Raw genomic sequence first — 27,761 nt, 5'->3', positions numbered from 1 at the left:
GCTAGTGAAAATAAAGATGCATTTTTTTTCCTATCCAAGTTGGTGAACTCCCCTGAAATTGAAGGGGTCTTTGGAACTCAGGTTACAAACCTTTGCTCTAGAACAGGTGTCAAACACATGGCCATAAAGATACAATATAAGGTAACATTACATTTTAAAACTAAGTCAATATGCCGCTTGTAGGAATCCTTATGTATGGATTAGTGGCCCCTATTTCGATTTGAGTTTGACACCACTGCTCTAGAAGAGCTATCCCTTTTTTCATGCCTCAAATGTTTTGCTCCTAATCTGTTATGGTTTAGGAAACTAGATAACCAAGTTTGTTAGAATTAAAGTAAGTTCTGGGTAAGGCCTGAATAGTGTTCCTTTGAGTGAAGTGCAGGAAAATTTAAAGAATGGATATTCTGATATCTTGCCTGATCAAAAGCTTTCTCAAAATAGACCTTGATTCTTAGGAGTATTCTGGCAGATGATCTCCAGATAACTGAGCTGTTCTGCATAATCAGTTTTAAGGACAGAAAGGTATGGTAATGTCATTAATGATTTTTTTTTAAGTTTCATATATTAAATATGATATAGGAAAAAGTTTATCATTATATGTTGAGGAAAAATGGATTGGTAAAAAAAAAGGATATTGCATATTTCTTGAATATACACTTTTTTAATGTACCAAGTATATCAAAATAAATATGCTAAGAAAAAGTCTTTCTTGTATTGGGAGAATACAACATATGCTCAAGCAAGTAAAAACACAAGATGATTTGAGAAGAATCAGAGCATTAAAAACTAGGGGGCTTACTAGCTGTGTGACCCTGGGCAAGTCACTTAATCTCCATTGCCCGGCAAAAAAACAAATTAGGGGAGGAAGTATTCTGCATTTAATGATAGCCATTTTAATAATATATTTATTTTTATGATTCTAGTTATGACTTCACACCAATGGATTCTTCTGCTGTTTATGTGTTAAGTAGCATGGCTCGTCAGCGTCGTGCATCTTTATCTTGTGGAGGACCTGGTAGTCAGGACTTTGAAAGATCGGAATGCAGTAAAAACTGTGTCTCTGCTGGATCGTCACAGCTTTCTTCCAATTCTTTGTATAGCAAAGCTGTCAAAAGCCACAGCTCAGGGACTACAAGTACTGTGAGTGCCACTTCTCCTAACAAGTGCAAAAGACCAATGAATGCCTTTATGCTTTTCGCCAAAAAGTACAGAGTTGAATATACTCAGATGTATCCAGGGAAAGATAACAGGTAAGTAGTAGTTTTTTTCTGATTATGACAGTTAGTGCTTTTCACTGAAGTTCATCTTTACTTGGATGGTTATCTTTGTACCTTTCTTCAATTCAATTCAGCAACCATTTGTTAAGGGCCTACCATGGTAGACATTGTGCTAGGTATCAGGGAGACAAAAATAAAAATGTAAAGTCCCTTATAGTCTATTGGAAAGATCTTTAAATACAACATAATACACAAAGTAATTTCTTTGTATGAGGTGACGTGTGAAAGGAGCCTTGGAAACTTAAAGGTTCCAAAAGATGGAGGTTCCCAAGGAAGGAGGGAATTTCAGACTTTGGGGACAGCAAACAGGCCATTTTGGCTATACTATATATACAGTATTTGAAAAAGGAGTAATCTATAATCAATCAAGAAAAATTTAAAAAGTAAATTTCCAAGTGTTGTAAGTTGAGTGAGGAATCCCTAGCTTTGTGTACTTTGTGTACAGTACTTTGTGAGACATCAGTTGCATGGATAATGACTGGGTGATAAAGCTATGTGATTGTATCACCAAGTCCCTTATAGAGTGCTTCTGTTTACAGTGGGTGTGGTTTTCTGGGTACAACTGAAGTACATTATTAACAGGTTCTTCTCAGTGTACATTTAACAGTGCTGCTTGAGCCTGAAAACTCCTGTCTGGACCTGATATATGGGACTTTTGACGGCAGGTTGTTTTGGAGGGGAATGTAATCGTTCTTACCCCTTTCTTCCCCCTCCCTCCCCCCCCTGTGAAAATCTGTACATTGCAATGATTAAAAAAGGACAAAGAATCATGGGGAAATGTAAAGAAAGTACTAGCTAACAGGTTTTTAGGCATGCTTTAGAATGGGCTGATTTCAAAACAAAAACGTTTTACTGAATTCTTGCTTGGACATAGTCTAAATAATGGTATGCAATTATTAGTAATTATGGCAGTGTATTATAAGATCATTTAAAAATTATAAGTTTGCAGATACATTTAATAAGTGGCAAAAAAAGAGTTTTTTTATTTTTAGAGAGCTCTTTGACATGTGCCTGGTAGTGAATCTGAAATACTCACAATTGGCAGCAGTTGTTTCTAAAATAGAAAAAGTCACAGCTCCAGTAAATTTTTGGTGTGATTAGATAATTAGACCTAAGTGTTACACAATTTTAAAAAATACTGTTACATTTTCATTATCAAAAAATGTATGAGCTCAGTAACTAAAGTGTTTGACACAATGCCATTAAAAATTTAGCAAAATTCATATTTTATGTGTTTCTTTACACAAATGGGGAGTAGGGGAAGAGTTTTCCCCTTTGTGTAAGCAAAAAACAAAGTATAAAAACAAAAATAAACATTCCTTTTTTTGCTCACATGGTCTTGTGAGAGATATTTGGTGGGGAAAGGAGAACAACTAGTAATCTGCCTAGCTGGAGTAAGCCAAATGGCTATGTATATTTTGAAAAGTATTTAAAATTCACAAATTAGCCATGTTAGCTAGATGAAAATTTTTTTGTGTGTAGGTCATTTTCTTAGTTGTTTGTTTTTTTTTTTAAACTTTTCACTATTCCAAGACATGGACCTAGGAAGACAATGTCAGAAGGACCTTAGATATATAGAATGCGTCATTTGGATGAGATGATGTCTGAAGAAACTAAGATAGTTGCTGAATGACTTGGCTCATGATCACATCAGGTCTTCTGAATCTAAGTATTGTGTGTCACACACACACGCACACACACACGCACACACACACACACACACACACACACACACTATACTCACCTTGGCTTACCCCACAAGAATATGAGTGGTTATAAGTAGTTGGTTTTTTTAAAAGTCTTCATAGAAGTAGGTATAACAAAGAATGTCTAAATCAAGTTTATCATCTACCAATAGATAAATTATTTTTATATAAAGGACATATTTATTTTGTTCAAACTTATTTAAAATTTTCAGGGATTTTTATGTGACATTCTATTTTCATTTTTTCATATTTTCTTTTTTTAATAGATAAGCTACATACATTTCTTGTTTTTATTTCTCTAGTCTTGGGTAGCTCTACACTTGCCATACTTGAATTTGACCTTAATGTACTTAAAAGCACTTTTAAATAACAGATATAGGTGTTGTTGTTTTTTAATCCCAGGTATAATTGCACTAGAGCTTTACACAAGATTATCACCAACCAGAATTATCAAATCTTTGCTTTGTGATAATTGTAATGACTCACTTAATTTGATGCCCTGTGGTACTAGACAAAGGAAATTGATTGGTTATAGGCAGACATTGGCCAAATATGAATGTGTTGAAGACTGTAAAAAAAAATTAATTATTGAGTAGCTAATCTAGTCTGAAAAATTATATAACAGGACTTACATGAAAAATTATAAGTTTAGAAAAATTATAATTGGGCCGTAAGTCCCACCAGAGTCGCCATTCAAATGTAGAAATATTTTGTTAACTTGCTGGGCCTAATTTGGGGGGACTAAATCTGGGACTGTTGACTGTTTGGTTATCTGGCTGCTATTAATTTAATCTGGGCTGTTTATAAAGTTCCACCACACTGCTCCCCTCCCAAAATTGATAAGCAAAAGATTAAGAAGCCTCTTCCATTTTAACAGCAGAGGGTTTATTTATGAGATACAATTTAAAATTAAGAATACAGGGAAATAAAATGTACAACCTGACTGCGTTCCGGTGCATCTCTTTCCACCTGCTGCGCCTGGAACTTTTTTAGCCTCCTCCTGCATACCAACAGACCTTCTTCCAGCGTTCCCCCCTCCTTGCTTTCTCCAACTTGTACCCTGTGCTGACCGCTTCTATGCTCTCCGCTGCCTCCTTGTCCTCTGACTCCCCTTTCTGTCCGTTCCCCCCTGTATATATATCTTCCTTCTAACCCCTCAAATCTCGGGCTCCCTGCGCCCCCACACACACCAAGCTAATCCATTGGCCGCCCTAGCACTGCGGCTGGGGTTAGGGGACGCTCGAATGTCTTATGTGTACCACACCCAGGGTTCCAGAGCCTGTGACCCCTGCTGTGCGCCCAGGAACCTCTACATGGACTATGCCAGAGGCCGGTCTAGATGAACCCCAGATCTCTCGGATAGATCTGCTCAGGGTGGAGGGAGCTGGGGCTTTTTCCCCCCAGCAGTCTGACCTGGCGTCTTGTACAGGCCATGGGGATTTTTTGGCTCAGCCGAAGCTATGGGGGAGAGGCACCAGCCCTTCCCACAAAGAGAAGAAAAACCTGAGGGCCTAAGGCTTTCTAATCTCAGCCCAAAGGTAGGGTCCTCAAATCAAAATAAATTTCCACAAGACTATGGACAATTTACTACCATTTCAGTCTTTCCTGCTGTCCAAAGCCATAGTTAGGGCCATATGCTCCTCAAACTCCATAGGCTTCTTCATTTTCTCCAGACAAAATTCAAGTCCCCTCTTGTGTGGGAAAACCATTTTGACAATTTCATTGCATTATTTCAAACCAAGGTGGAAAAGACCTTTCCTCCCCATTTTCTATTAAAAAAGAACTTAGTTTTACTTTTACCTAAATGAATCTCAGATTTGTGGAATTGGCAGGGAAATGGAGAGAAAGGGGAACTGGTTTTGCCTTGAAGGATGTGTACTGCATTCTTAAAGATGTCAAATAGCAATATCTTACTGCACCTTTTAATAAACCTTTTCTTGATGCACCCTGTTTTTAGAATACTTTTTCATCCATATCTTTTTGTTTTATGCATTACAGATACGATTGAAATTCCAAAGTGTGTATTTTTGAGTTTAGTTATCCATCCAATTCAGATATCCCAGTTAGGCTATTCTGAAACTTTCTAACCAGATAGTTCTAGTAGAATGTATAGAGTAGTATAAATTGTCGAATTTAGCAATTTGTTTTACTATTTTAATATTTGAAAAGAAGGTTAGTGGGGAGAATCTGGTCACCATCACAGGAATTATAATTGTGGAGCCAATAGGCTTCCTATATAGCTTTTATTTTTTAAGTGAAATTTTTTATATAATATTTTTCAGTTAATGTAATAACAATTTTTAATAGTTTTTTTAAATTTTTGAGTTCTACTGTGTCCAGAGGGTTATAAACTGTGTATATCCTTTAATCTAGCAATACCAACACTAGGTCTGTATCCCAAAGAAATTTTAAAAGTGAGGGGATAGGACCTACTTATACAAGAGTCTTTATAACATCTCTTTTTGTGGTAGCTAAGAATTGGAAATTGAGAGGATACCCATCAGTTGGGAAATGGCTGAATAAGCTGTGGTATATGATTGTAATAAACTATTATTGCTGTATTATAAGAAATGTTGTGCAGGCTGATCTTAGAAAAAAACTGCAAACACCATTATGAACTGATGTAAAGTGAAGTGAGCAGAACCAGGAGAACAGTGTACACAGCAGTTGTACAGCGATACTGTACAATGATCAGTTGTGAATGACTTAGCTATTTTCAGCAATTCTGAAGGACTGGGGGGGGGGGGGGGGCGGGGCGCAGAATGCTATCCACCTCCAGAGAAAGAACTGAATGCAGATCAAAGGATATTACTTGGACCTTCTGTATTTCCGTCTGTCTTCTTTTACAACATGACTAGCATGGTAATATGTTTTGCATGATTGAACACATATAATCCATATCAAATTGCTTGCCGTCTCGGGGGAAGGAAGAAAGAAAATTTGGAACCCAAAATTTTAAAAAATGAGTGTTGGGTAGCAAGGTGGCGCAGTGGATAGAACACCAGCCCTGGAGTCAGGAGTACCTGAGTTCAAATCTGGCCTCAGACACTTAACACTTACTAGCTGTGTGACCCTGGGCAAGTCACTTAACCCCAATTACCTTACTTTAAAAAAAAATTAAAAAAAAAAAAAGAAAAATGAGTGTTGAAAATTGTCTTTACTTGTAATTGGGGGAAAAGTAAAATATTAAACTATTTTTGAGTTCCAAATTCTCTCCCTCTCCCCTTCTCCTTTAGAAGGTAGATTTTACCTTCTATATAGATTATATAGATTTTACATGTGCCAGTCTAGCAAAGTATTTTCACATTAGCCATGTTGTGAAAGAAAACATAGTATTAACACCCCCCTAAAAAAAAAAAGAAAAAGAAAGTAAAACATAAAGTAAAAATAAAGTATACTTCAATCTGTATTCAATCAGTCCTCTCTCTGGAAGGGGATAGTATTTTTCATTACAAAGCTTTCAGAATTGTCTTGGATCACTGTGGGCTGTCATTCTCAGTTGACCATTGTACAATACTGCTGTTATCCTTGTTCTGCTCACATCACTTTGTATCAGTACATATAAGTCTTCCCAGGTTTTTGTGAAACCATCCTACTAGTCATTCCTTATAGCACAATATTATTGTTCAGGTGTTTGATTTTTTGAGGAGTATCTTCTCAATTTCCAATTCTTTGCCACCACAAAAAGCTGCTATTAATATTTTTATACTATAGGTCCCTTTTTAAAAAAAAATTTCTTTGGAATCCAGACCTAGTGTTGATGTTACTGAGTCAAAGGGCATGCACAGTTTTATAGCCTTTTGGGCATAGTTCCAAATTGCTTTTCAGAATGGTTGGATCAATTAAAAATTCTACCAATAGTGCATTATTGTCCTACTTTTTTTTTTTTACCATATTCTCTCCAATATTTGTTATATTCCTTTTCTGTCATATTAGCCAGTCTGATAGGTATGAAATGGTACATCAGAGTTGTTTTAATTTGCATTTCTGTAATCATTAGTGATTGATAGTATTCTCTCATTTGACTATAGATCCTCTTCTGCCTGTCCATATCTTTTGACCCTTTTAGCAATTGGGGATTGATGTTTATTTTTATAAATTTGACTTAGTTCTCTATATGTTTGAGAAATGAAGCCTTTATCAGAAAAACTTGATGTAAATTTTTTCTCCCAGTTTTCTGCTTTCCTTCTTACTTTGGCTGCATTGGTTTTGTTTGTGTAAAACCTTTTTAATTTAACGTAATTACCCTTTTTATATCTTGTAAAGTTCTCTATCTCATTTGGTCATAAATTCTTCTCTTATCCATAGATTTAACGGGTAAGATATTTCATACTGCCCTGATTTGCTTATGATGTTACCTTTTATGTTTAAATCATGTACCCATTTTGACCTTGTCTTGGTATGTGGTGTGAGATGTTGGTCTGTACCTAGTTTTAAAGATATCTCTATGAAGGCTCTGAATTGCCATGTAATAATACCACTTTGATCTTTGCATAGCACTTCCAAAGTTCAGATGGGCAGGGAGATAGTGTCCCCATCTGAAAATATGAAAGCTGAGAGGTCAGTAACTTGTTCAGGGTCATTCAGCTTGGGACCTAAAATTCATGCCTTCTAATTCCTAAGCCATTGAAGACTATTCTTGGCTACCTCACAAGACATTCTTTGTTTTAAATGATTAGCTATTTAAATTTTCTTTGTTTAGCTCCAATTACACTTGATTGACTTTTTTATGATAATATTTTTTCTATAAGACCAGCTTTTTTCATTTCTGTTTCTGATTTGATAGGAAGCTTCCTGGGTTTATTTTTTTTCGTGGATAGTAATAATCCCTTGATGAGTCTCAACACAGCCTTGATAATTTTGCCTTTTTCCCATGATATAAATATTAGGAGTAAGGAAAGTCCATTTCCTTGGTCAGATTCTACTTGAAAAAATATATGGCATTGAGGAGAAAAGAGGTGATAATTTTAAGTAGTATATAGCTTGAAGCTATCTTTTAAGATAAAAAATCAACTTGAAATTGCATGCTAAAACATAATGCAAAAATAAATTGCTAGTTGATAAATATTAATATTTCATTTTAAGTGAACTCTAGAAAGATAATCATGAATATTCAAAGAAAGGAGCCAATTATAATCTTTATAGATGTATATCTTACATCACCCAGTATTAAATTAGATACATGAGATTTTCAGAGCTCTAATTTATGCCTTACTGTGCCATATATATTAATTTCATAGCCTCATCGTGGGAAGAATAAAATATCTGTATGAATGGAACTTTTTTCTGTTGCAAAATTGCTAGCCTTAATTTATCAGATAATGATTTATTTTATTAAGTGTGTGGGGGGGGGTGTATGCATAGATATGAACTAGTAAGATGGGACTTTTAGGACACTCTGTATCTATTACTTTTAAGAAGTAAGAAAATCCAGTCTATGTCCCCGTCCCCCCCTTTCTCTCTTTCTCTTTTAATCAAACCCAAATCATACCCTACTTCTCAAATTCCTGATTTTCTTTTGGTTTCTTAGAGATCCTGTTCCCAGCCTTTCTGGTTTCCATGTCAGATGGTATATCTGCATTTATCTCCTTTATGCATTCTGTCCGGGATCCAACCATCTTTGTAGCATTTTTTATTTAAAGTGCCTGGAATAAATGAAAGCATTGTGTTGAATAGAAGCAGTCTCATATCTGAATGTGAATTCTGGTAGATGCATTGGTCAGGCATAAGTATCATTCCATCATTGTATAACTGCTTTTGGGGTCTCCTTTTAAAATTTCTTATTCAGTAAATATTTATTGAGCATAGGCAGTATTCATTCTTTTCAGGTGATGTATGAGGAGTACTCATAATTTGAAGATTCTGATTTTTGGAGCAAAGCAATTACATGATTAAATAAGGCAAATAAATAATAGCTAGTCAGTGTAGTGAGTAGATAGAAGGCCACACAAGTGTTATAAATTTTAAAATGGGTAGTTCTACTATGTAAGTATCACTGATAGAAAATTAGGTTGACTGTTAAAATGTTTTGAACTAGTTTTCTCTACTTTGTAGAGCTTGTCCAAAGCCATTCTTTTGATATTTATGGCCATCATAGTCCTGATTGTATGGAGCAACTTGTGAAAATTTATTTATGCTAGGATAGGTTAAATCAGAGGTGTCAGACATGTAGCCTGAACCAGATTATAATGTAGTTCCTATCTGCTTTTAATATGTTAATGTAAAGTCAGTGTGTGGCCTGCAGGGATGCTTTAATGGTTTAATGGCTCTCATTTCTATTTGAATTTGACACTAACTGGTGAAATGATTTTTTAAAAAACAAATTTTTTTTTTTAAATTATGCCATTGTATAGGGATGACACTAGGTCAGATTTCTTTATTAAATAAATTGCAATATTGATTCTGTACCTAATAGTTTTAAACTCCTCAAGTATGGTAAAGCTGGTCTTTATATCTTGAGACTTTATTAGGAGAAGACTATTATTGTCTTAACCTTTTCCTTTCAATACATTTGACAAAATAATGTCGATATGGTTTTTTTTCTATTCCATATATACATTTTTTACCTTCCTGTAACATTCTGAAAATCTTTGTTTTCCAGAGCCATAAGCGTGATACTTGGTGATAGGTGGAAGAAAATGAAAAATGAAGAAAGGAGAATGTACACCCTAGAAGCCAAGGCTTTGGCTGAAGAACAGAAACGCTTAAATCCTGACTGTTGGAAACGGAAAAGAACCAATTCAGTATGTTTCACAGAGTAATTGCTCTAAAGTCTTATTAGTGATTAAAACTTATCTTCCTGTTAAATATTATGGAAGTCCACCTTGTATTTTTACATTTTCCTAGCTTATATTTTTTTTATCATTGATAATGTTTTTTCTTCCTGTTGAACTATTTTTCTCCTAGGTGTTATATTTATTAGTGCCTAGGAACATTTCATGTTAAGGAGAGGTATTTGTACTTGGTCTAAAAATTAGGAATTCCAGGCGGTACCTGATATTATAAGATTCAAATATTTGGTTGAAAGGTGGATGTTGGTAAAAATCATCATAAATTGGAATTGTAAAACCTTTTTTGAGTGGAAGAGAGGTCTGAAGAAGATGCCTTACTATATTTGCTAAAATATTAGGACTTCTCCAGCATGCATATAATTTCTAGAGTTGATAAGAACTCCCATTGAATGGAATGATACAGAAAAAGAATGGGTAAACTATATTGTAGTGTAGTAAGATTTGCTGTTAAATATTAGACCAGAAATAATCAATAGTTTGTAAAAATTATGAACTTATTTTATTTAAGAAATATAATTTAGTTTGAAGTTCTGTGATGTCATTCGTGAAATGAGGATTTTAAATGGCCTTCACCTGATTATAAGCGTTTCTTACAAATGGTAGAATACAATGTGTTTTTATGTGAACATATCTTAAGAATTGCTGTATTGTGTAGGGAATCTATTCAAGGAGGTTCTAATTAATCATAAAGCCAGTAACATTTCTTTATATTCATAAGCAAGACAGGATAGTTACAAAAAGCTCCACGGTCTCATGCTAGGATTTAAGTTTATATTGGCTATCTTTTATGATGATGATAATAAAAACTATAACATAGTATTTGGCATGTCATCTCATTTGATTTTACCCACAACCTTTGAGCTAGGTGATATTAACATTGTATTACATAGGAGGAAACTGAGGCTGAGAGTAATTAAATAATGTGCTGAGGATCATATAGCTGATAACCGTCTAAGGAAGGATTAAAATTCAGGTCCTTGCTTCCACTTAGCTAACTGGATAGATTGTGGAAATACAGTTAAGTGGCATAGTGGATAGAGTGCCAGGCCTGGCATTAGGAAGACTTCAGTTCAAATTTGGCCTCAGAGATTTACTAGCTGTGTAATCTGGGCAAGTCACAAACCTGTTTGCCTGAGTTTCCTTAACTGCAAAATGGGGATAATAAAAGTATCTACCTCCCAGGGTTGTTGAGAGGATCAAATGATGTAATAATTGTAAAGAACCTAGCTTGGTACCTGGCACATAAGCACCATATAAATATTAGCTTTTATTATTATTTTATAATAATTGTGTATTTCGCTTGTCACAAAGAAATGCCTAGCCATTAAAATAACTATCAGTGCCCTGTTTATTTCCATAGTTCTTCTTGAGGGCTTGGTTTCAATTTTATTAACTAATTATAATTATAAATCTTAAAAGTTTTTGTTTTTTAAAATTTTTGACTTATAAGTGTTTACAACAAAGATTTTTGTTATTGTTCTATAAATGTTCACTGAGTTCGCTTTCTTCCCCCACAGGGCTCTCAACAACATTAAACCAAGATGTTTTATTAATCTATATTTGCAAAACTGTTGACACTTGATGGGGAAAAAAAAGACTTAAGAAGATCAAGGCCTCACCATTTTTCGTGAATTTGTGTGACCATAAAAATACTGATAATATTGAGTCCCGAAATAAGAGTGAGGATTTGCTTTCAACAATAGAGCATTAAGTAAGCTAAAACTATCAACATTGTAAACCAAATTGCCTTATTTTCTTCCAAACTTCATATATGTCTATCAGGTAATATAGGCTTGAAAATTGATATCCTGTGGTGCTAAAGTACAGTAGAAAGAGAAGTGTATAAATGTTTTATTTTAAAATGTACAAAAGGGGAATTTTAAGATATGTAACTGCTGTTTATACAATGGACCCTTATTGCTTATTAATATGTATTGCACAAACTATGTAATTAAACTGAAGCCGGGAGTTGGGATTTCCTTGAACAGTAAACACGTGGCCCTAACACCAGTGCCAAACACAGAAGCTCCCAGTCTGGCCAGTGCCAAGAGGCGACCAGGACATGTGGCAGGTGGATGGTCTAAGAGAACACGGAAATCACCTGGTGTGTTGCATGGTGTAGGCATGTTTTCTGTCTCGTGTGACATTTTGCACCAGGTGGCAGGACTGTCAGCCCTCATTTCCGATGGAAAAACTAGCCCAGGCCAAGGTCAAGTTAGTTAATAGCACTGGTATATACACCATGAGGTGCTATTAACACAGTCACCATTATATTTTTTAACTCTGTTCTATCTCCTCAACCATATATCTTAAGTATCTTATTTTTGTCAACAGATATCTTCATGGTGGGGGCAGATTTTGCACTTATGGGCAGTGCAACACTTGCACTTTACTTTTTCCTCCAACTGTTTAAAATTAGAGCAAATCCATTGGCAATACAGCTGCATTTGCTCTGAGCTACAATCATGGCTTTTCATGTTACTTAACAAGTGGTGTTTCTGGTTAGGAATCACAGCTGTAAAATTGATTTGAGTTCATTACACGTCTTCATGATGTTGCCCCTAAATTTTGCACACTATATTCTTGTATATTATTTCAAATAAAACTTTAAAAAACAATTTGTGTATTTCTGTAACAGGATATGTGGTTCTTAAATATGAAGTAAGTGATAAGATCTTCAAATAATATAGAATATCTCAAGGTATCAAAAAATGTGATGTTTTATTTGAATGTTGGAACTATTCTGACTTAATGCTTTTTAGAACCATAGAATAAATCCAAGTTTATGGAAAGAAAAGCTAAAGGAAGAAGTAATTGTTTCTATTTCAACCTTGGGGCATAGAATCTGTCCTAAATGTTTAAATCCAACAAAAAGAACTCGACACAACATTCAAATAAAAGCTCTTAGCTTTATTCCTTTTTTTTTTTTCCCTAGGGGAAGATGTTAGTGAGAGAACAGAAAACTTATTATTGGTGTCTATTACATAGCCTGAGCCAACCAACTTTAAAATGTGTTTATCCATGTGCTATTTTGGGGGGGGGGGTCATTTTTGTGTGTTAAGGGGATGATTCTTATCAGCTCTTAAAAGAAGAATTGGCAGAATTAGCTCCATAGATATATTTAGATTATAATATCTCTTTTATACTCTTGAAACATGAAATTTTACAACATGCTATCTAGAAGAGGAGGTAAGAAAAGAGAATTTTGAGATTTGGATCTTTTGTAACAGTGAACAGCAAGAAAAAAATGTAGTATATGCTCTTTCACTTAAAGTAACTGCTGAATAAAAGTCAGTAAAGCACAGGAAATAACATTAAGGGAATATTTTAGGTAATGACTAAAGCAAAGACATAGCTTTCTGAAGCAGTTGAACCATTATTGGATAAACTGGTGCAAATTCTTTTCCTTCTCTGCTTTTCACTGATTGAACATAGGCTTCCAGAGCTCCTCTGAAATACAATTAAAAATATAAATATTGTCAAAAGAGAGGTAGACAAAACAGAAAAAACTTAATACAGTTAAATCTATAAAAATACTAGTTCACAACACTTTAAAAACACAGGTTTAATGGAATTATGCTTTACTATTCTCAATTTTAGTACCAAGTCTCAGAAATGAAACACTTTACAATGTGCAGTCTGCTTAATTTATGGTTTATTCATTAAATCACTAAACTGACTTGAAGGCCACAAAGCCTCTAATTATAAGTTGGCTTTTTTTCAAAAGAATTTTGTTACACTTCACATATGTACAGTAATGCATGGCTAAATCCTCTACATTCAGAAGAGTAAAAGTTAAGATTTGCTAAAACCAACAGCCTGTCTTATAGTAAAATGGCTCTTATTTTATTTTAGGCAGTATTAATACGTATGAGCTACTCTGTGAGCTATTAAAGCTCACCAGCCGTGAATCAGCACCATGGAGAGCCACCTTTTGGATGAGATTTAGGTATGCAGGGTCCCTACATTAGGCCAGAGACCTGAGATGATTGATAAGCATGAGGAAAGACTGAATATAACAAGAGAAAAACACACTAGGAGCACAGGATAATGATTGTTATTATATGCTTCATTTGAAATCTAAAGTAAATTGAACTATATTATAAAAAAATTAAGGTATACTTAAGGCTTTAAAGTTGGATTTACTAAAAATGTTTGCTTTTATGACTTACAGAGCTATCATCCTTATAAATGTCAGTACAGTTTTAATAGGTGGTTAACTGGAATTATTAAAACCTAATCATTTCTGGAAAGTCTACTTAGAATAGGCATTAACTATACCAATTTCATTTTAGGAATAATTTTTCTTTTCATTTTCACACAGTAGTAGACGTAACATTTCCGTGAGGGCCAAGATTAGTATTTATACCTTAATTTGTCCATGTGATCAGTCTTATTGCCTGGCAAATATCTAGTCTTTAAATATAAATCTCTTGCCTAGAATTCCTGAAAGCATCCCCTTTAAATGTTACTTTTTAGTAACAATTTTAAAATGTAGGTGAAAAACAAAGCAGTTATAATGAAAATCACTTTGCAAAAGTATAAATAAAAGCATAGATAATTTGCAATGTAAAACTACATTTGCACTCTTGTACTTCTTTGAATGATGCTAAGTCATTGTCACTATTCTTATGTCCTTACTCAAATTTCCAATCTCTTCATAAGTCCTTAAATACTCTCATATAATTTAGACAGCATCCCTAAAGAGATGGGGGGTTGGTATTGGTCTTAGTAAAAATGGGTACTTTGAAATTCACAGAGAGGGCAGTATTTTTAGTAGTGAAAGGAATGGGGTCTTTTTCATATAATCAGCTTACATAATGTTTTACGATGTAGAAGAAAGCTCAGAATGAATTTGGTTATGTATATAATAGTATTTCATCAAGAATACTATCAGAATGATAGAGAAAAGCAGATTTAAGATGCCTTCCCACATAAAAGGAGTATAAGGTTTAAATAATTTAGCTACTACAGTTGTTTGAGCAAAAAGTACAGCTTTCTTGGAAATAAGCCACGTATTATTTAAGCTAAAGTACCTACCCAGTTTTCTGATTTGGGTCACCTTCACTGAATGAGGGGTTTAGGATATATCACTTGAAAATAAAAAATTAGCAAAGGAATAGATTGTACTTAGAAGGGAAATGTCCAATGTAACAAACACTAAAAGCGAAAGTATTTTTTTTTCCAAAGGGGGAAAATGTGTCAGATAATACAATTCAACTCAAAACCAATTACAGCCTGATAAATATATTGTTTTAAGTGCTGTTCAGGATCATGACATAATCCCAATATTCAAGGAACGTACAAACTTGGGTTTTTGAATAGCTCTCCAAAGTCAGAGGCCTTCACTCATCTTCAGCATTCATATTCAGTGCCATGGGGCTTGAGATGTACATAACAGACCTCTTCTTAGTCCTAATCCTGTTTGATCTCTGGAGGTCAAATGTGCAGATTTGATATTGATGACACTCTTAGTTCTCCTATCTCTGTGGCTGTTCTTCCTGATGTTTCTTCACTGGGATCAATCAGTAAAACAGCATTTGTAATTTACTATGTGCCAGCACTGGGGTTACAATGACAGAAAATGAAACAATAAATTGTCCAGTTTATATTCTGTCAGGAGAAAACAGGTACAGATATGGAAAGGGACTGCACCTGTGTTTCATTTATTTAGGGAACCCCTAGGTGAGGAAACTCGTACCACTGCAGCTTAGCCTTATCTCTGACAAAGACCATTGTGAGGCGTAATGTGCTGAGGTTCACACAGCAAGTAGGTGCTCACCAGTAGGTAGAATCTTAACTTGGGCCTTTCTGGCTCTAAGGCATCTATGGCTGCCTTGTATGCCTATGGATAGGGAATGGACTTATGATTCACTGATCTAGGGCAGAAGTGTTAAACATGCAGACAACACTTCTTAGTGTGACCAGAAGCGGATTAAAATGGGAAATATTTAACAGAAAAGAAATAGCACTATAACAGTGTTAATATGTGGGTTTTTAAAGTCAGTATGTGCCAGCAGTGATCCTTACATATGGTTAGGGACCCCCAGTTTCTATTTGAGTTGGATTTCACTGATCTGGGGAACTACTGGGTGAAGAAGCTCCTTATAGCAATGCAGGTTTCTTAAGAGTCACAAAGCCAGTATGTTTTACACTTGGACTTGAACCCAAGTCATCTTAGCTCTTAAATCAACTCTCCACTATGCCACGGATGCTTCACAATAAATACAAAGGAGTTAAATATAAAAAAATTAGGGCACTAATAGCATGTGGAAGGCGGAGCCTGAGCTGTGTGTTGAAGTGAGGGATTCCCTTGATGCAAAGGTGAGGACAGAGTGTATTTCAGGCATGGGACATGGGCAGTACAAAGGCTTGGAGATAAGAGTTAGAGTACTGTGTACAAGGAGCACAAGGCCAGATGTTCTTGCCTGTAGGTTGTGGGAAGCAGTAACAATGAAGCTAGGAAAAATAGATAGGGGCCAGGTTGTGAAGCTTTAAAAGCCAAACACAGGAGTTTATATTTGATGCTAGCAGTAAAGGAGCCACAGTCGTTTATTGATTTGCAGGGGTGACATGATTGGAGCTGTGCTAAAGGAAATCCCTTTGGTAGCTATGTGGAGGGTGGACTGGGACATTGCAGTAGTCCTAGTGACAGGTGGTGGAGGAGGCAGCTCTGACTAGAGAAGGGTTAAGGATGCAAGAGATACTGGGGGGGGGGGGAGTAGAAATGGGAATATTTGGCAACTGACCATGTCTGGATATGTGAGATGAAGGGGAAGAGGGAAGTCAACGATAATGCTGAGGTTAGACTCAGAAGACCCAGAGTGGTTGGTTGTACTGCACTGAACTAGCTAAGTTTGGAAGATGTGGGTTTTGAGAGAAAGATGAAATATCCCACAGGCATCTTAAACACAACATGGCACAAATAATTTCACAAATAATTTCCTTGCTACTCTCAACTCTGCGCCCTTCCTCTTGACTTTGCTATTTTTGTCAGTGATACCACCATTTTCTTAGTTTTCCATACTCAAAAATCTTTTGTCATTTGTTTCCTGTCTCTTCTTTACCTGCTTCGTCCAATCCTGTAATGTCTTCTGCATTTAAATTGTTCAGTCCTTTTCTGTTTACACTGCTGTCCTTCCAATACAAGTCCTTGTTCATACTTGCCTTTGATAAATTTGTTCTGTTTCCTGACTCATCTCCCATTATTCCTATGAATGTATACTATGCTTTAGGTCTAGTTCTCAACCTGTTGGGCATGAGGTCCTCTTTTAAATGTAAAAAAAAAAAAATTGTGGACTTCCTATATGATAGTAATTGTGCTCTCAGTATGTGTTTATTGAGAAGGTGCATGATCCCAAAGTTACCAGTAATTCCATAATTCTCTTAAATGAATCTTTTATTAATCATAACAATATATGTGCTTGAAAAAGAATAATGCATATATATACTCAGGATGTATTATTTATCAGCCTATCAAAAATGTTTGCTCATTCTTAGTTGCATTGCATATTTGTCAAAATAAATAAAGATCAAAATTATCACACTTGCTGTGCAAGAACACCGTGTGCTTCCCCTCCCAACCCACCCCTGTCCCCTCTAGCTCAGGGTGGCCCACAGAAAAGCAACTAACAGTCTCACCAAATCGTACTAGTCCCTCATCTCTGAACATCCCTTTGTGTTCCTGCTTTTACACCTTTGCTTACATTTTCTATGCCTGGAAAGTTCTCCCTGAAATGTGATGTATCCTTATTCTCTGAATCTGCTAGCACCCTTGCAATCCTCTCTTGGGCGATTCCATTCTGCCTTACATTAAGAGATTAATGTACTTGTTCTATTCCCCTATAAGACTATATCTCCCTGAAGCTGTAAGCACTGTCTTCCTCATCTTTGTGTACCCTCTAGTAAACATTTTATAAATATTTACTTGAATAGAGGATCAAGGAGAAAAATGATCCCTTAGCTGTCATCTTTTGGACCCAGACTCTTGTTTATAAATAGGGTATAAATAAACTCTAAAGAAAAGAGGAACCACACTGGAAGAACTCCAGTGTGCATGAGGTGGGTTGTCAGGGAGAGGAGCATAATACATTTCAGAATTTCTATCCAAACTGCTAAGTGCTGTGTTCTTTACCTTTCTGAACATATTTAGAGGGAACTTGTTTGCATCATTCCAAGTATTACCCAAGTTCTTATAAGGAGTTAAGAAAGTTCATTGTGATATTATTTGTGCAAATTGGGGCTCCTTCAGTATCAGCCTCTCCCCAAACTCCAGACTTTATAAGCATAGACTTCACTTTGTTGGGCACACACAGTTATGATCTAGTTGGAAAACATGCTCAGATAAGCCAGTGATGGCTCTTATTTTTAAATAAGGTAAATGATTCAAGAAACCCTGTGCTATCCTGGCTCTGCCTCTTTGCTGGTAGACAGCTCTCAGCTATCACTCCATCCACACTAGCAAGTCAATAGTGACAACAGATTGCGTATGTGCAAGTTCACTTCACTGACCCTCAGTTTCCTCACCTATAAAATGGGAATGGTGGTCTGTGTGCTACCTACCATGTACTCTAGAAATCACTTTAACCCTTAAAGTGCTGTAGACATAGGTGTTATGTTCATAATACCTAGAGTTCAACAGTCTATCCCAATTCAGAAAGATCATTTCTTCACACTGGATGGCCTCCAACTCTTAACCAAGGTTTTATCAGTGCAGAGACACCTGGTCAAACAGAAGGTGGGGCAAGTGACTACAACTGGCAAGATGCTGGGGCTTGGGAAAATGTGAACATGGAGGAATATCTTTCCTGACCTCTCTGCTCCTTTAGAGTCATATAGACTTAGGGTTCTATGATCCTGGAGAAGATAAGTTCCTTTAGGCCAGGGACTGCTTTACATTTTGCCTTTGTATTCCTAGTGCCAATACAGTATCTTGGATGTCATAGGTACTTAATAAATGTTTATTGGATGAAAAAAAAAATAGCTTGGTAACAGCTCCAAGCCCCAGAAAAACATCATTTCAAAAGCAGAGAATTCATAAAAGTTCACTAGTAAATAATCATTTTGTCCTCAGTTTACCCTACTTTGTGATGGTCTACAAGATTTCATACTGCTATGATAAAGGGAATGAGTATTAAAACAGGTTACCTAAAAGGTGAAAGATATCCAGTGATGTATATAAAGCACCCCTCAGTCTGTGCTGATCTGCAAGGAAAGGCACATGTACCCCTACAATGGCACTGCAAAGATGCAAAATCAAAACTAACTGCACTATAGCAGATGAAAAGAAGCCATGTTTTAGGGCAGTACCATGAACTCTTATCAACAGCATCAAATGCATCTTAGGGTTTAGGAATTCCATGAGGGGGCACAAACTTCAGCACAGTGTCATGATTACTTTTACAGTTAGCTGCCAAGAGATCTGCAGACCTTTGAGAGGCCTGCCATGTTTTAAAATGTGATTCTCAGGCATTCAATATGGACTTGGTAAGTATGCTGCAGATGAAATCAAGCCAATACATTCTTAGAAGAAAACATAGATGACAGTTGATTTGTAATCTAGTGTAACTGGGCAGTCATCTATCTAGGGTTTTTGTTTTTTTAAACCTGGGGGGTGGGGGGGGGAATCCTGCCTAGGTGAATTCTTAATTCAGCAGCCAATATCAAATAATCTGGTAGTAAATGATGAAGAATGAATATAAGTCAAATGCAAAAATCCAAACAGGATTTTTGTCATGTTGCTCCTCTCCAAGGTTGTTCTGAGAGTTTCATCCAACAGACCAAATTCACTGGCCTTTGTGTTACCTTGTACGTTTCCTGCTCCACTTGAAAGTGATGAATAGGGAAAAGACTAGACATAGCCGAGTGGTGAAGAAATCTGGCCAACCTGTCCTCGAAGGCCCGAGATAACTAGCACTCCTTCACACTTAGCATTTCTCTACACCTACCATTTTACAGGACCCAAAGTGACAGGTTATCTAGACTTTCACAGGCTATAAATGTGTTAGAAAGAATGTCAAGTTGAATTTTCCTAACTCAATTTTGCTTATAGTTTTCTTAGGATGATACAGAAATTATTTCTCAAGTGCACTAAGTAAAAATATCATACTGGACACTTCAGCAGGCAACTGAATGTGACCAAGTTAAAAGAACTAATGCAAGACTCATCTTTTCCCTATTTTTAGCTTTGGAAAAGCCAAGAATGTGCTCTTGGGCCATCAAAGAGTTCTAGGGTCACGTTTTGGAAAGAAATTTGTTAGGTGGAAAGAACCGATGGCATGGCAAAATTTATAGCAGGAAGGCAACATTGCCAATTGGGTTGTCTCTGCATTTGGGGTATATTTTGAATAATTAGACAGCATTGCCTAAAGAGGACATGTGATCACGTGATGAGTGTCCCACAGGGTGTCTCCTTTCAGTACTATTTCATTTACTGATCTCATCAGCTTCCTTGTATTCAATTATCATCTCTATCCAGATGATTCTCAAATTTACCTATCTGGCCTTAATGTCTGCTCACTTCAGTCTCACATCTCTAACAGCCTGTTGGTCATTTCAAATTAGATGGCCCCCATACATCTGAAACTCAACATATCCAAAACTAAACTTGTTGTCTTTCCCTCAAAACTCTCCGGCTGCTGAGGATGCCACCACCCTCTGTTACTCAGTCTCAGAACGTTGGTGTTATCCTTACCTCCTTTCTCTCTCTTAACCTACCACATACCATCTGTTGCCATGACCTTTGTAACGTCTTTTGCATATGCTCCACTGTCACCCCTGATAACTTCATCACTCTGGTGCATATTCTCACCACCTCATGCCTGCATTATTGCCAAAGCCTGCTGATTGGTCTCTGTGCCACAAGTCTCTCCACTCCAGTCTATCCTCCGCTCAGCTGTCAAGGAGATCTTCCTAAAGCACCATGTAACCCTTCTCCCCTCTTACTCAATAAATTCCAGTGGCTCCCTATCACCTCGAGGATCAAATATTACAAAATCCTCTTTGGCATTCAAGACCTTTCATAACCTCCCCCTTTCTAGTCCTCTTACTCCTTATAACTCCCTTCTCCAGCTGCCCCATATTTCCTATTTATCCTAGATATATCTTATTTGCACATAGTTGTTTGCATGTTAGCTCCTTAAGAGCAGGGACTGTCTCTTAACTACTCTTTGAGGTGCAGCTGGTTGGTGCAGTGGATAGAGCACCAGCCCTGGAGGGAGGAGGACCTGAGTTCAAATCCAACCTCAGACACTTGACACTAGCTATATGACCTTGGGCAAGTCAACCCCAAATGCCTTGCCTCCCCCACTCCAAAAAACCCCCCAAACAACAAAAAACCCAACACACCTATTCTTTGTACTCCCAGTGCTCAACATATAGTAGGAGCTTAATAAATGCTTAATGATTGATTGACTGACATGATCACATTTAGATGCCTTATTTTTAAAAATGGTTCAAAGCTGAAGTACCCAAAATGATACCATGAATGAAGAAGAAACAAAATGAAGTGTTAAGTATAGGGCTCCATGATATGGGTGAGCTGTCAGAAGCAGGGAGAATCGAATGGCTCTAAGCACTGGCCTAAGCCCCTCATGGAGCAGTATGAACAAGTATGGGAAGAGTAAGTCTGAGCCACAGCAGGAGAAGAAGGAGTGGGCAAAAGCAGTGCTCAAAAACATCATGAACAACACTGTTAGGAATGAGAACAATGCTAAGAAATCCACAGTGCCCATTACTTACCTTCATCTTTCAACAAAACAAACCTTAAGGCTTTCAACTAAAGTTCACTTTGCTGGACTAAAGAGAAAGAATGGGGTTAGAGCTTGTTTTTACCTGATAAGGAGAAGCCTGTCCTTTTCTGATGGATGATCATCTAGCCACTGGGAGTATCGGGCATGGGACCACTCTGCTCTCTGAAGCATTAAAACATAAATGGACACCAGTCAGGAAAAAGAAATGCAAACACAACAATGAATGTCAATTGATATTGATATGAAATTTACTTGGAATTCCTAAGGTGCAATTTATTCCCAAGCATTTTCTTGACAGCAGAGATCATGAAGAATATGTCAAAAAGACTCAGGTAAGGCACAGTTATAATTTTAGGCATCCTCAGATTACCTCTTTGAATACTAAAATGTTTCCTGGAATTCCAGTCCAATCTAATCTGGTAAATATTTATTAATCATTCTACTCTGTGAGGCAACCTGGTCTAACGGCCAGAGCTGGCATTAAGTCAGAAAGACATGGATCCAAGCAATTCCAGTCTCTGAGGCAAATTAGCTGAATGACACTAGGCAAGTCATTTAACATCTTGGCACACCAGGCAACTCTCTTCAATTCTAAGTTACAGATCATTTGCCCACCTAAAATGGTACAGAGAAATTCTTCCTTGAGAGTTCCTTAAACCAATGAAATTGCAGCTCCGCTCCAAAATGGTACAAGATAAAATGGTAGGTGTTGAGGATAGATAAGATTTTTTAAAAGCACAAAACATCCTTACTCTCAAGGAGCTTACATTCTACTGGGGAGATACAACATGTAAACAGCTACAAGTATGTTCATGATGATCTGAAGAAATGAGAGGCCACAGTAATAACAAGTGGGATCTGAAAAGGTGCTCCATAGGACGGATTACTGAGATTAGCCTTGAAGGAAGCCTGGGATTCTGCCAGGTAAAGATGAGTAGGATGGTACAGAAGAGTTCCAGGGAACTCATGATAGAAGAGGATCTCCAAATCCAGGAAAAAAAAAAGAACCGTGGAGTAGATGCTGAATGAACCATACTATTTCTTTTGTTTTTGGTGCTGTTGTTTTTCTATTTTGAGGTTTTTCGTATTGCTCTGATTTTTCTCTTATAACATGACTAATGCAGAAATATGTTTAATGTTATTATATATATATATATAACCTATATCAGATTACCTGCTGTCTAGGGGAGGGGGGGAGGGAGGGGAGGGAGGGAGAAAAAATCTGAAATTGGAAAGCTTGTATAAACAAAAGTTGAGAATTATCTTTACATGTAACAGGAAAAAAATAAAATACTTTATTAAAAAAAAAAAGATGAGCAGGGCATGCATTTCAGGCATGTGGGATAGCTTTTGCAAGGGCCAAGATCAGAGAAGAGCAATGAGGACAGTTTAATTGAAACTCAGTGCATGGAGGGCACTAAAGTATAACAACTCCAATAATTATCAGTCAATGGGTGTGTTAGCAAAAGTAATTAAGAAGGTTTTACTGGTATTATATTACTCATGAATACCATCTCAAAGGCTAATCTTGGCCTGTTGTTTCATTTTTTTAAAGAGACTTTGAATTAAATGTCTACTCTTCCAAGGCTAGATCATGATATGGACAAGATCAACCAGCTATATTGTCTTATATTGGACATTATGCCTTCAAAAGAGCCAAACTTAATTAGGAAATACAATAGAAAGTGAGATAGCTTTAACTTATTACCTGGAAAGGAGATTTCAACTCGGATGGAGCTTTTGTAAATAAGAAATGAATAATAATGCTGAATGGGATAATATCCCCCAGTGCTGGGCTATTGGCTACATGTTCACTTGTCTGAAATAGCAGTGGTCTGAAAGAAAGAAAAAAACACATTATTTTGCCCTGTAAAAAGGTATTATTTAGAAAGTCTAAAGCATCCTCTTTTTTTGTGTGTGTGTGGGGGGCAATGAAGGTTAAGTGACTTGCCCAGGGTCACACAGCTAGTAAGTGTCAAGTGTCTGAGGCCAGATTTGAACTCAGGTCCTCCAGAATCCAGGGCCGGTGCTTTATCCACTGTGCCACCTAGCTGCCCCTGCATCCTCTTTTAATAATAACGTTCCTGATGGGCTTCTATCAGAAAAAAACAAACCAAGTTAATGAAAGCCACAGAAGCCCTGCATTTCAGCAGGTAACATGATTTACTTGCTCCCTCAACCCTTTCCTTGAAGCTCTCCCTGCTTCCCTGGCGGTTTCCATTGAGCCCCATGAGATATTCTGATCTAGCATTACTAGAGCTCACTGTGCCACACTCATACGCCCCACAGCTGAGTCACTGTTAAAAATGGCATCATCTTATTCCCTTTCTCGGCTTCCTGGATCTCTGAATCACAGTGGCTATTCTTTTGGCAAGGCCAAGCTGGCTACACAGGCCACTGCCTCTATTGTCAATAAAGCCATGGAAAGTAATGCTGGATTCTGATTCTCTCTCTCGTGCGTCACCAATATAATTACCCATTAATGTCTAATTGCAGAATCTTTATTTCTGGTACTTGATTTAAGAGGCAGAAAGAACACAGCTTGATTCCCAATCTTTCTCCCTTCTCCTTGACCCTCACAATACATATATCCCAGGTAGTATTTGAAGGGTTAGCAGTTAAAAAATAAATCTTCATTTGACTTGTAAACAAAAAGGAAATGATTAAGATACTACTAAGATGCTAAAAGCATAAAGTCTAGATATCACAAAATCACTCTTGGAAAATTTCATTCTGGAAAATGACAACATTTTCAAGGTTACAAATTTTACAGTTTGAATGTAGTATGAATGGTTCACATTAGGAGAAAAAATGTACTTATGGTAGGGAATATTTAAGATTAAAATAATTTATGGCTGAGTTCTTTCAACTACTTGTTACAGTTGGCTACAACATACAGCGGAGAGAGGAAAAAGTACGTTTTGAAATGCACAACATGCACAAACAAGAGATTATGAAGTAGGTTCTTTTCAACAACTCAGATTTTCTCAAAACTTTTTCCCCTTCTCATTGATATGCACAGAGAAGGCAGAGAGGTATCAGCATAATGCCAAAGGAAAAGAAACTGAAACCTCTGAGACAATATACGAAATATTATTATGACTAAATAGATGAGTGAATTTTCTCCCTATTAGCTAGGAAGCTTCCAATAATGGAAAGTGAATCAGAGAAGATAGTAACCTCTAAAGCTATATAACTCATTGGGGGGCAGCTAGGTGGCGCAGTGGATAAAGCACTGGCCTTGGATTCAGGAGGACTTGAGTTCAAATCCAGCCTCAGATACTTGACACTTACTAGCTGTGTGACCCTGGGCAAGTCACTTAACCCCCATTGCCCTGCAAAAAAAAAAAAAAAAAAAGCTATATAACATTAAAAAAAGAAGAAGCTATAATGATAGTCTCTAGAATTTGGGATTCAGAACCTGGACTCTTCAGGTAAGCAGTACCTCTACATTCTAGATTCAGATTATACGGAGGCTGGCAGGGAATAGCTTCTCCTGAAAACCACAGAGGGACAGGAGTGTCAGCTGATCACTATCCAGGTTACAGCTTCCTTATGCCTTACTCTTCCCTCCTGCCCTGGTCTGGACAAGCATCCTTGGGCTGATCCAGGGATGCGAATGACTCCTCTCAAAGGGTAGAAGGGAGGAACTTTGACTCTAGTCCTTAGGCAGTTATTTTTCCCTAATGGTTCTGTACCATCTTGTTTGATTTTGACTCCCATGTGAAGCCTGTCCCAACCGTATGAACAGCTGAAAAAGTGATAGGTGTGTCGCCACGGGAGTCAACACAGGGCCCCTGGTTGCTGAGTAAGGTAAAGAAAGGGGAAAACATATTTGGGGGTTTCATAAAGGTCAAAACTACAAGATTGGAAATAACAAAAGTGTTCTTAGCATTCCAAACACAGACAACCATCACTTTTTTTTTTTTGAGGCAATTGGAGTTAAGTGACTTGCCCAGGGTCACACAGCTAGTAAGTGTTAAGTGTCTGAGGCCGGATTTGAACTCAGGTACTCCTGACTCCAGGGCCGGTGCTCTATCCACTGCGCCACCTAGCTGCCCCTCAACCATCACTTTTAATGCTGGTCCCGCAAACCATTCGACCTTCCCTCCTTCTACTGGTTAACTCCTGAACTCAACATCGATGTTGCTTGTTCTTCTAGGCACCAGCCTTTCTCCAACCCTTCTGCTGGAGCACATCCATAATGGAACAGCTCTGCCTTCTCCTGAAAGTCTTAATTAGTCTGTCATCAAATCATCACAGGAAATGGGAAAGTTGAAGGCTCTTCCTAAGCCTTAAAATAGATCAGTGTTGACAAAATTCGGATTTAGGGCTAGGGTCTTGTCTGACCTGCCACAAGGATGAAGTGTATAGCAACCACAACAGTAATTATGACCCTGCGGGGGGGGGGGGGTTGCTTCTCTCATCTTATGAAGAAGACCAAGCCCTGCATTAAGCCTGTGTATAACAAAGGAAAGCCAGACAATGAATGAGAGGATCCCAAGAATGAAGGTGTCAGTGGTCACAGTCTTCTATTGACTGTTGGAGATGGGTTAGAAGATACCATGCTGTTGTCACTTTGGAGGGCAGGGCAAAGCTGGTGAGCACAGGAACGCCCCTTTGTTCAGATGGTAGTCCTGGGAGCTCTTTATCCACAGCATTATGGAAGGCAGAGGTCACACAGGACAGGAGAATTATCACAGAGTCTGGGATGTGGAAGGGACTTCAGGGATCATCGACTCTGTTATCTTACCAAAAATCCCTTTTACAACATTTCCAATCAGTCAATAGATTAATTAGTCCACAAACATTTATTAAGTGCCTTTTATGGACCAGGCATTGTGCTAACTTCTCCTCTCAAGGATTTCTTTCTGATGGAGACAACGAGGATATAGATGTAGATAGATAAGATGTGTGTATATATAGGTATAGCTATATAGAGATATATGTCTATATAGGTGTATATATACATACACATCTCTCAAGGATTTCATTCTAATGGAGACAAGGATATCTATCTCGCTATCACTATATATACATATAGCTATATAATACACACATATTTATACATGCAGAGAGATTCATACATATATACAGATATACATATACATACATCTCTCTATCTACATACATATCTCTATCTACTGTACCTATGGTGCACTGTAGCTATGCTGACACAGCTGACTCACTATTAATAATGGGATCTATTTATTCACCTTCTTGGCTTCCTGGATAGCTGAGTCACAGTGACTGTACTTTTGGCAAGGCCAAGATCACTACACGGGCCACTGCCAGTAAGGTCAAAAGAATCATGTAAAGTAATGCTAGATTTTGATTTTCTCTCTCTCTCTCTCTCTCTCTCTCTCTCTCTCTCTCTCTCTCTCTCTCTCTCTCTCTCTCTCCCTCTCCCTCTCCCTCTCCCTCTCCCTCTCCCTCTCCCTCTCCCTCTCCCTCTCCATAAACACACACACACACACACACACACACACACACACACTCTGATGATTTTATTAGTAGTAATGACTTTGAAGAAGAGGCATTAATATCTGCTTTGCCACTGAACTTTAAGGATTTATGGGAATTTTCTGTCTAACTTGCAGTTGAAACCTCCCATATGTATTGTCTCCCCATCAGAATGAGTTCCTTGAGAGCAGGGACTCTATTTTTTTTCTATTTGTATTCCCAGGACTTAGCACAATGCTTTGTACATAGTAAGTGCTTAATAAATGCTATTCATTCATTCATTCAAGTAGGACAATTTAGTTGGAGCTTAGACTACATGAAGGGGGTAATGTACAATGAGGCTAGAAAGATAGGCTGGGACAAGGTTATGAAGAGTTTTAAAAGTTAAGCAGAGGGGCAGCTAGGTGGCACAGTGGATAAAGCACTGGCCCTGGATTCAGGAGGACCTGAGTTCAAATTCGGCCTCAGACAGTTGACACTTACTAGCTGTGTGACCCTGGGCAAGTCACTTAACCCCAACTGCCTCACCAAAAAAAAGAAAAGTTAAGCAGAGTGGTTTACATGTGATAGTACAGGTTAGAGAAAAGACTTGAAGTTTATTTAGTAGGGGAGTGACACGGTCAGCTCTGTACTTAGGAAAAGCCCTTTGGCAGCTTTGTGTGGCACTGACTGGAATCAGGAGAACCTTAGGGTAGGGTAGAAGGCTGCTGCAATAATCCAAGGGAGAAGTGATGAGGCCCTGAACTAAGGCAGCAGCCATGTGAGAAGACTCAG

The 27,761-nt window shown here is 37.3% G+C and overlaps 2 protein-coding genes across 3 annotated transcripts in view; one reads left to right on the top strand and one right to left on the bottom strand.

Moving 5' to 3' along the window:
• HBP1 (HMG-box transcription factor 1) overlaps positions 1–12,392 on the top strand; it is a 31,399-nt gene extending 19,007 nt beyond the window's left edge. The window contains exons 9-11 of the mRNA XM_043965893.1: positions 924–1,250; positions 9,585–9,726; positions 11,292–12,392. Of these exons, the coding sequence (XP_043821828.1) occupies positions 924–1,250; positions 9,585–9,726; positions 11,292–11,309 (487 nt within the window). The 3' untranslated portion in view covers positions 11,310–12,392. The remainder of the gene's footprint in view (positions 1–923; positions 1,251–9,584; positions 9,727–11,291) is intronic.
• Positions 12,393–12,663: 271 nt separating this feature from the next.
• Positions 12,664–27,761, bottom strand: part of COG5 (component of oligomeric golgi complex 5) — a 349,622-nt gene continuing 334,524 nt past the window's right edge. The window contains exons 20-22 of one of the 2 annotated variants that reach the window (XM_043965890.1): positions 23,233–23,359; positions 21,607–21,686; positions 12,664–13,224 (exon numbers count right to left, since the gene is read on the bottom strand). In XM_043965890.1, the coding sequence (XP_043821825.1) occupies positions 13,113–13,224; positions 21,607–21,686; positions 23,233–23,359 (319 nt within the window). In that variant the 3' untranslated portion in view covers positions 12,664–13,112. The remainder of the gene's footprint in view (positions 13,225–21,606; positions 21,687–23,232; positions 23,360–27,761) is intronic. The other variant, XM_043965892.1, reaches the window with a different exon arrangement.

Source organism: Dromiciops gliroides, chromosome 5, assembly GCF_019393635.1.
Source record: "Dromiciops gliroides isolate mDroGli1 chromosome 5, mDroGli1.pri, whole genome shotgun sequence".
NCBI lineage: Eukaryota > Metazoa > Chordata > Mammalia > Microbiotheria > Microbiotheriidae > Dromiciops > Dromiciops gliroides.
This window is presented reverse-complemented; position numbering and strand designations above follow the sequence as displayed.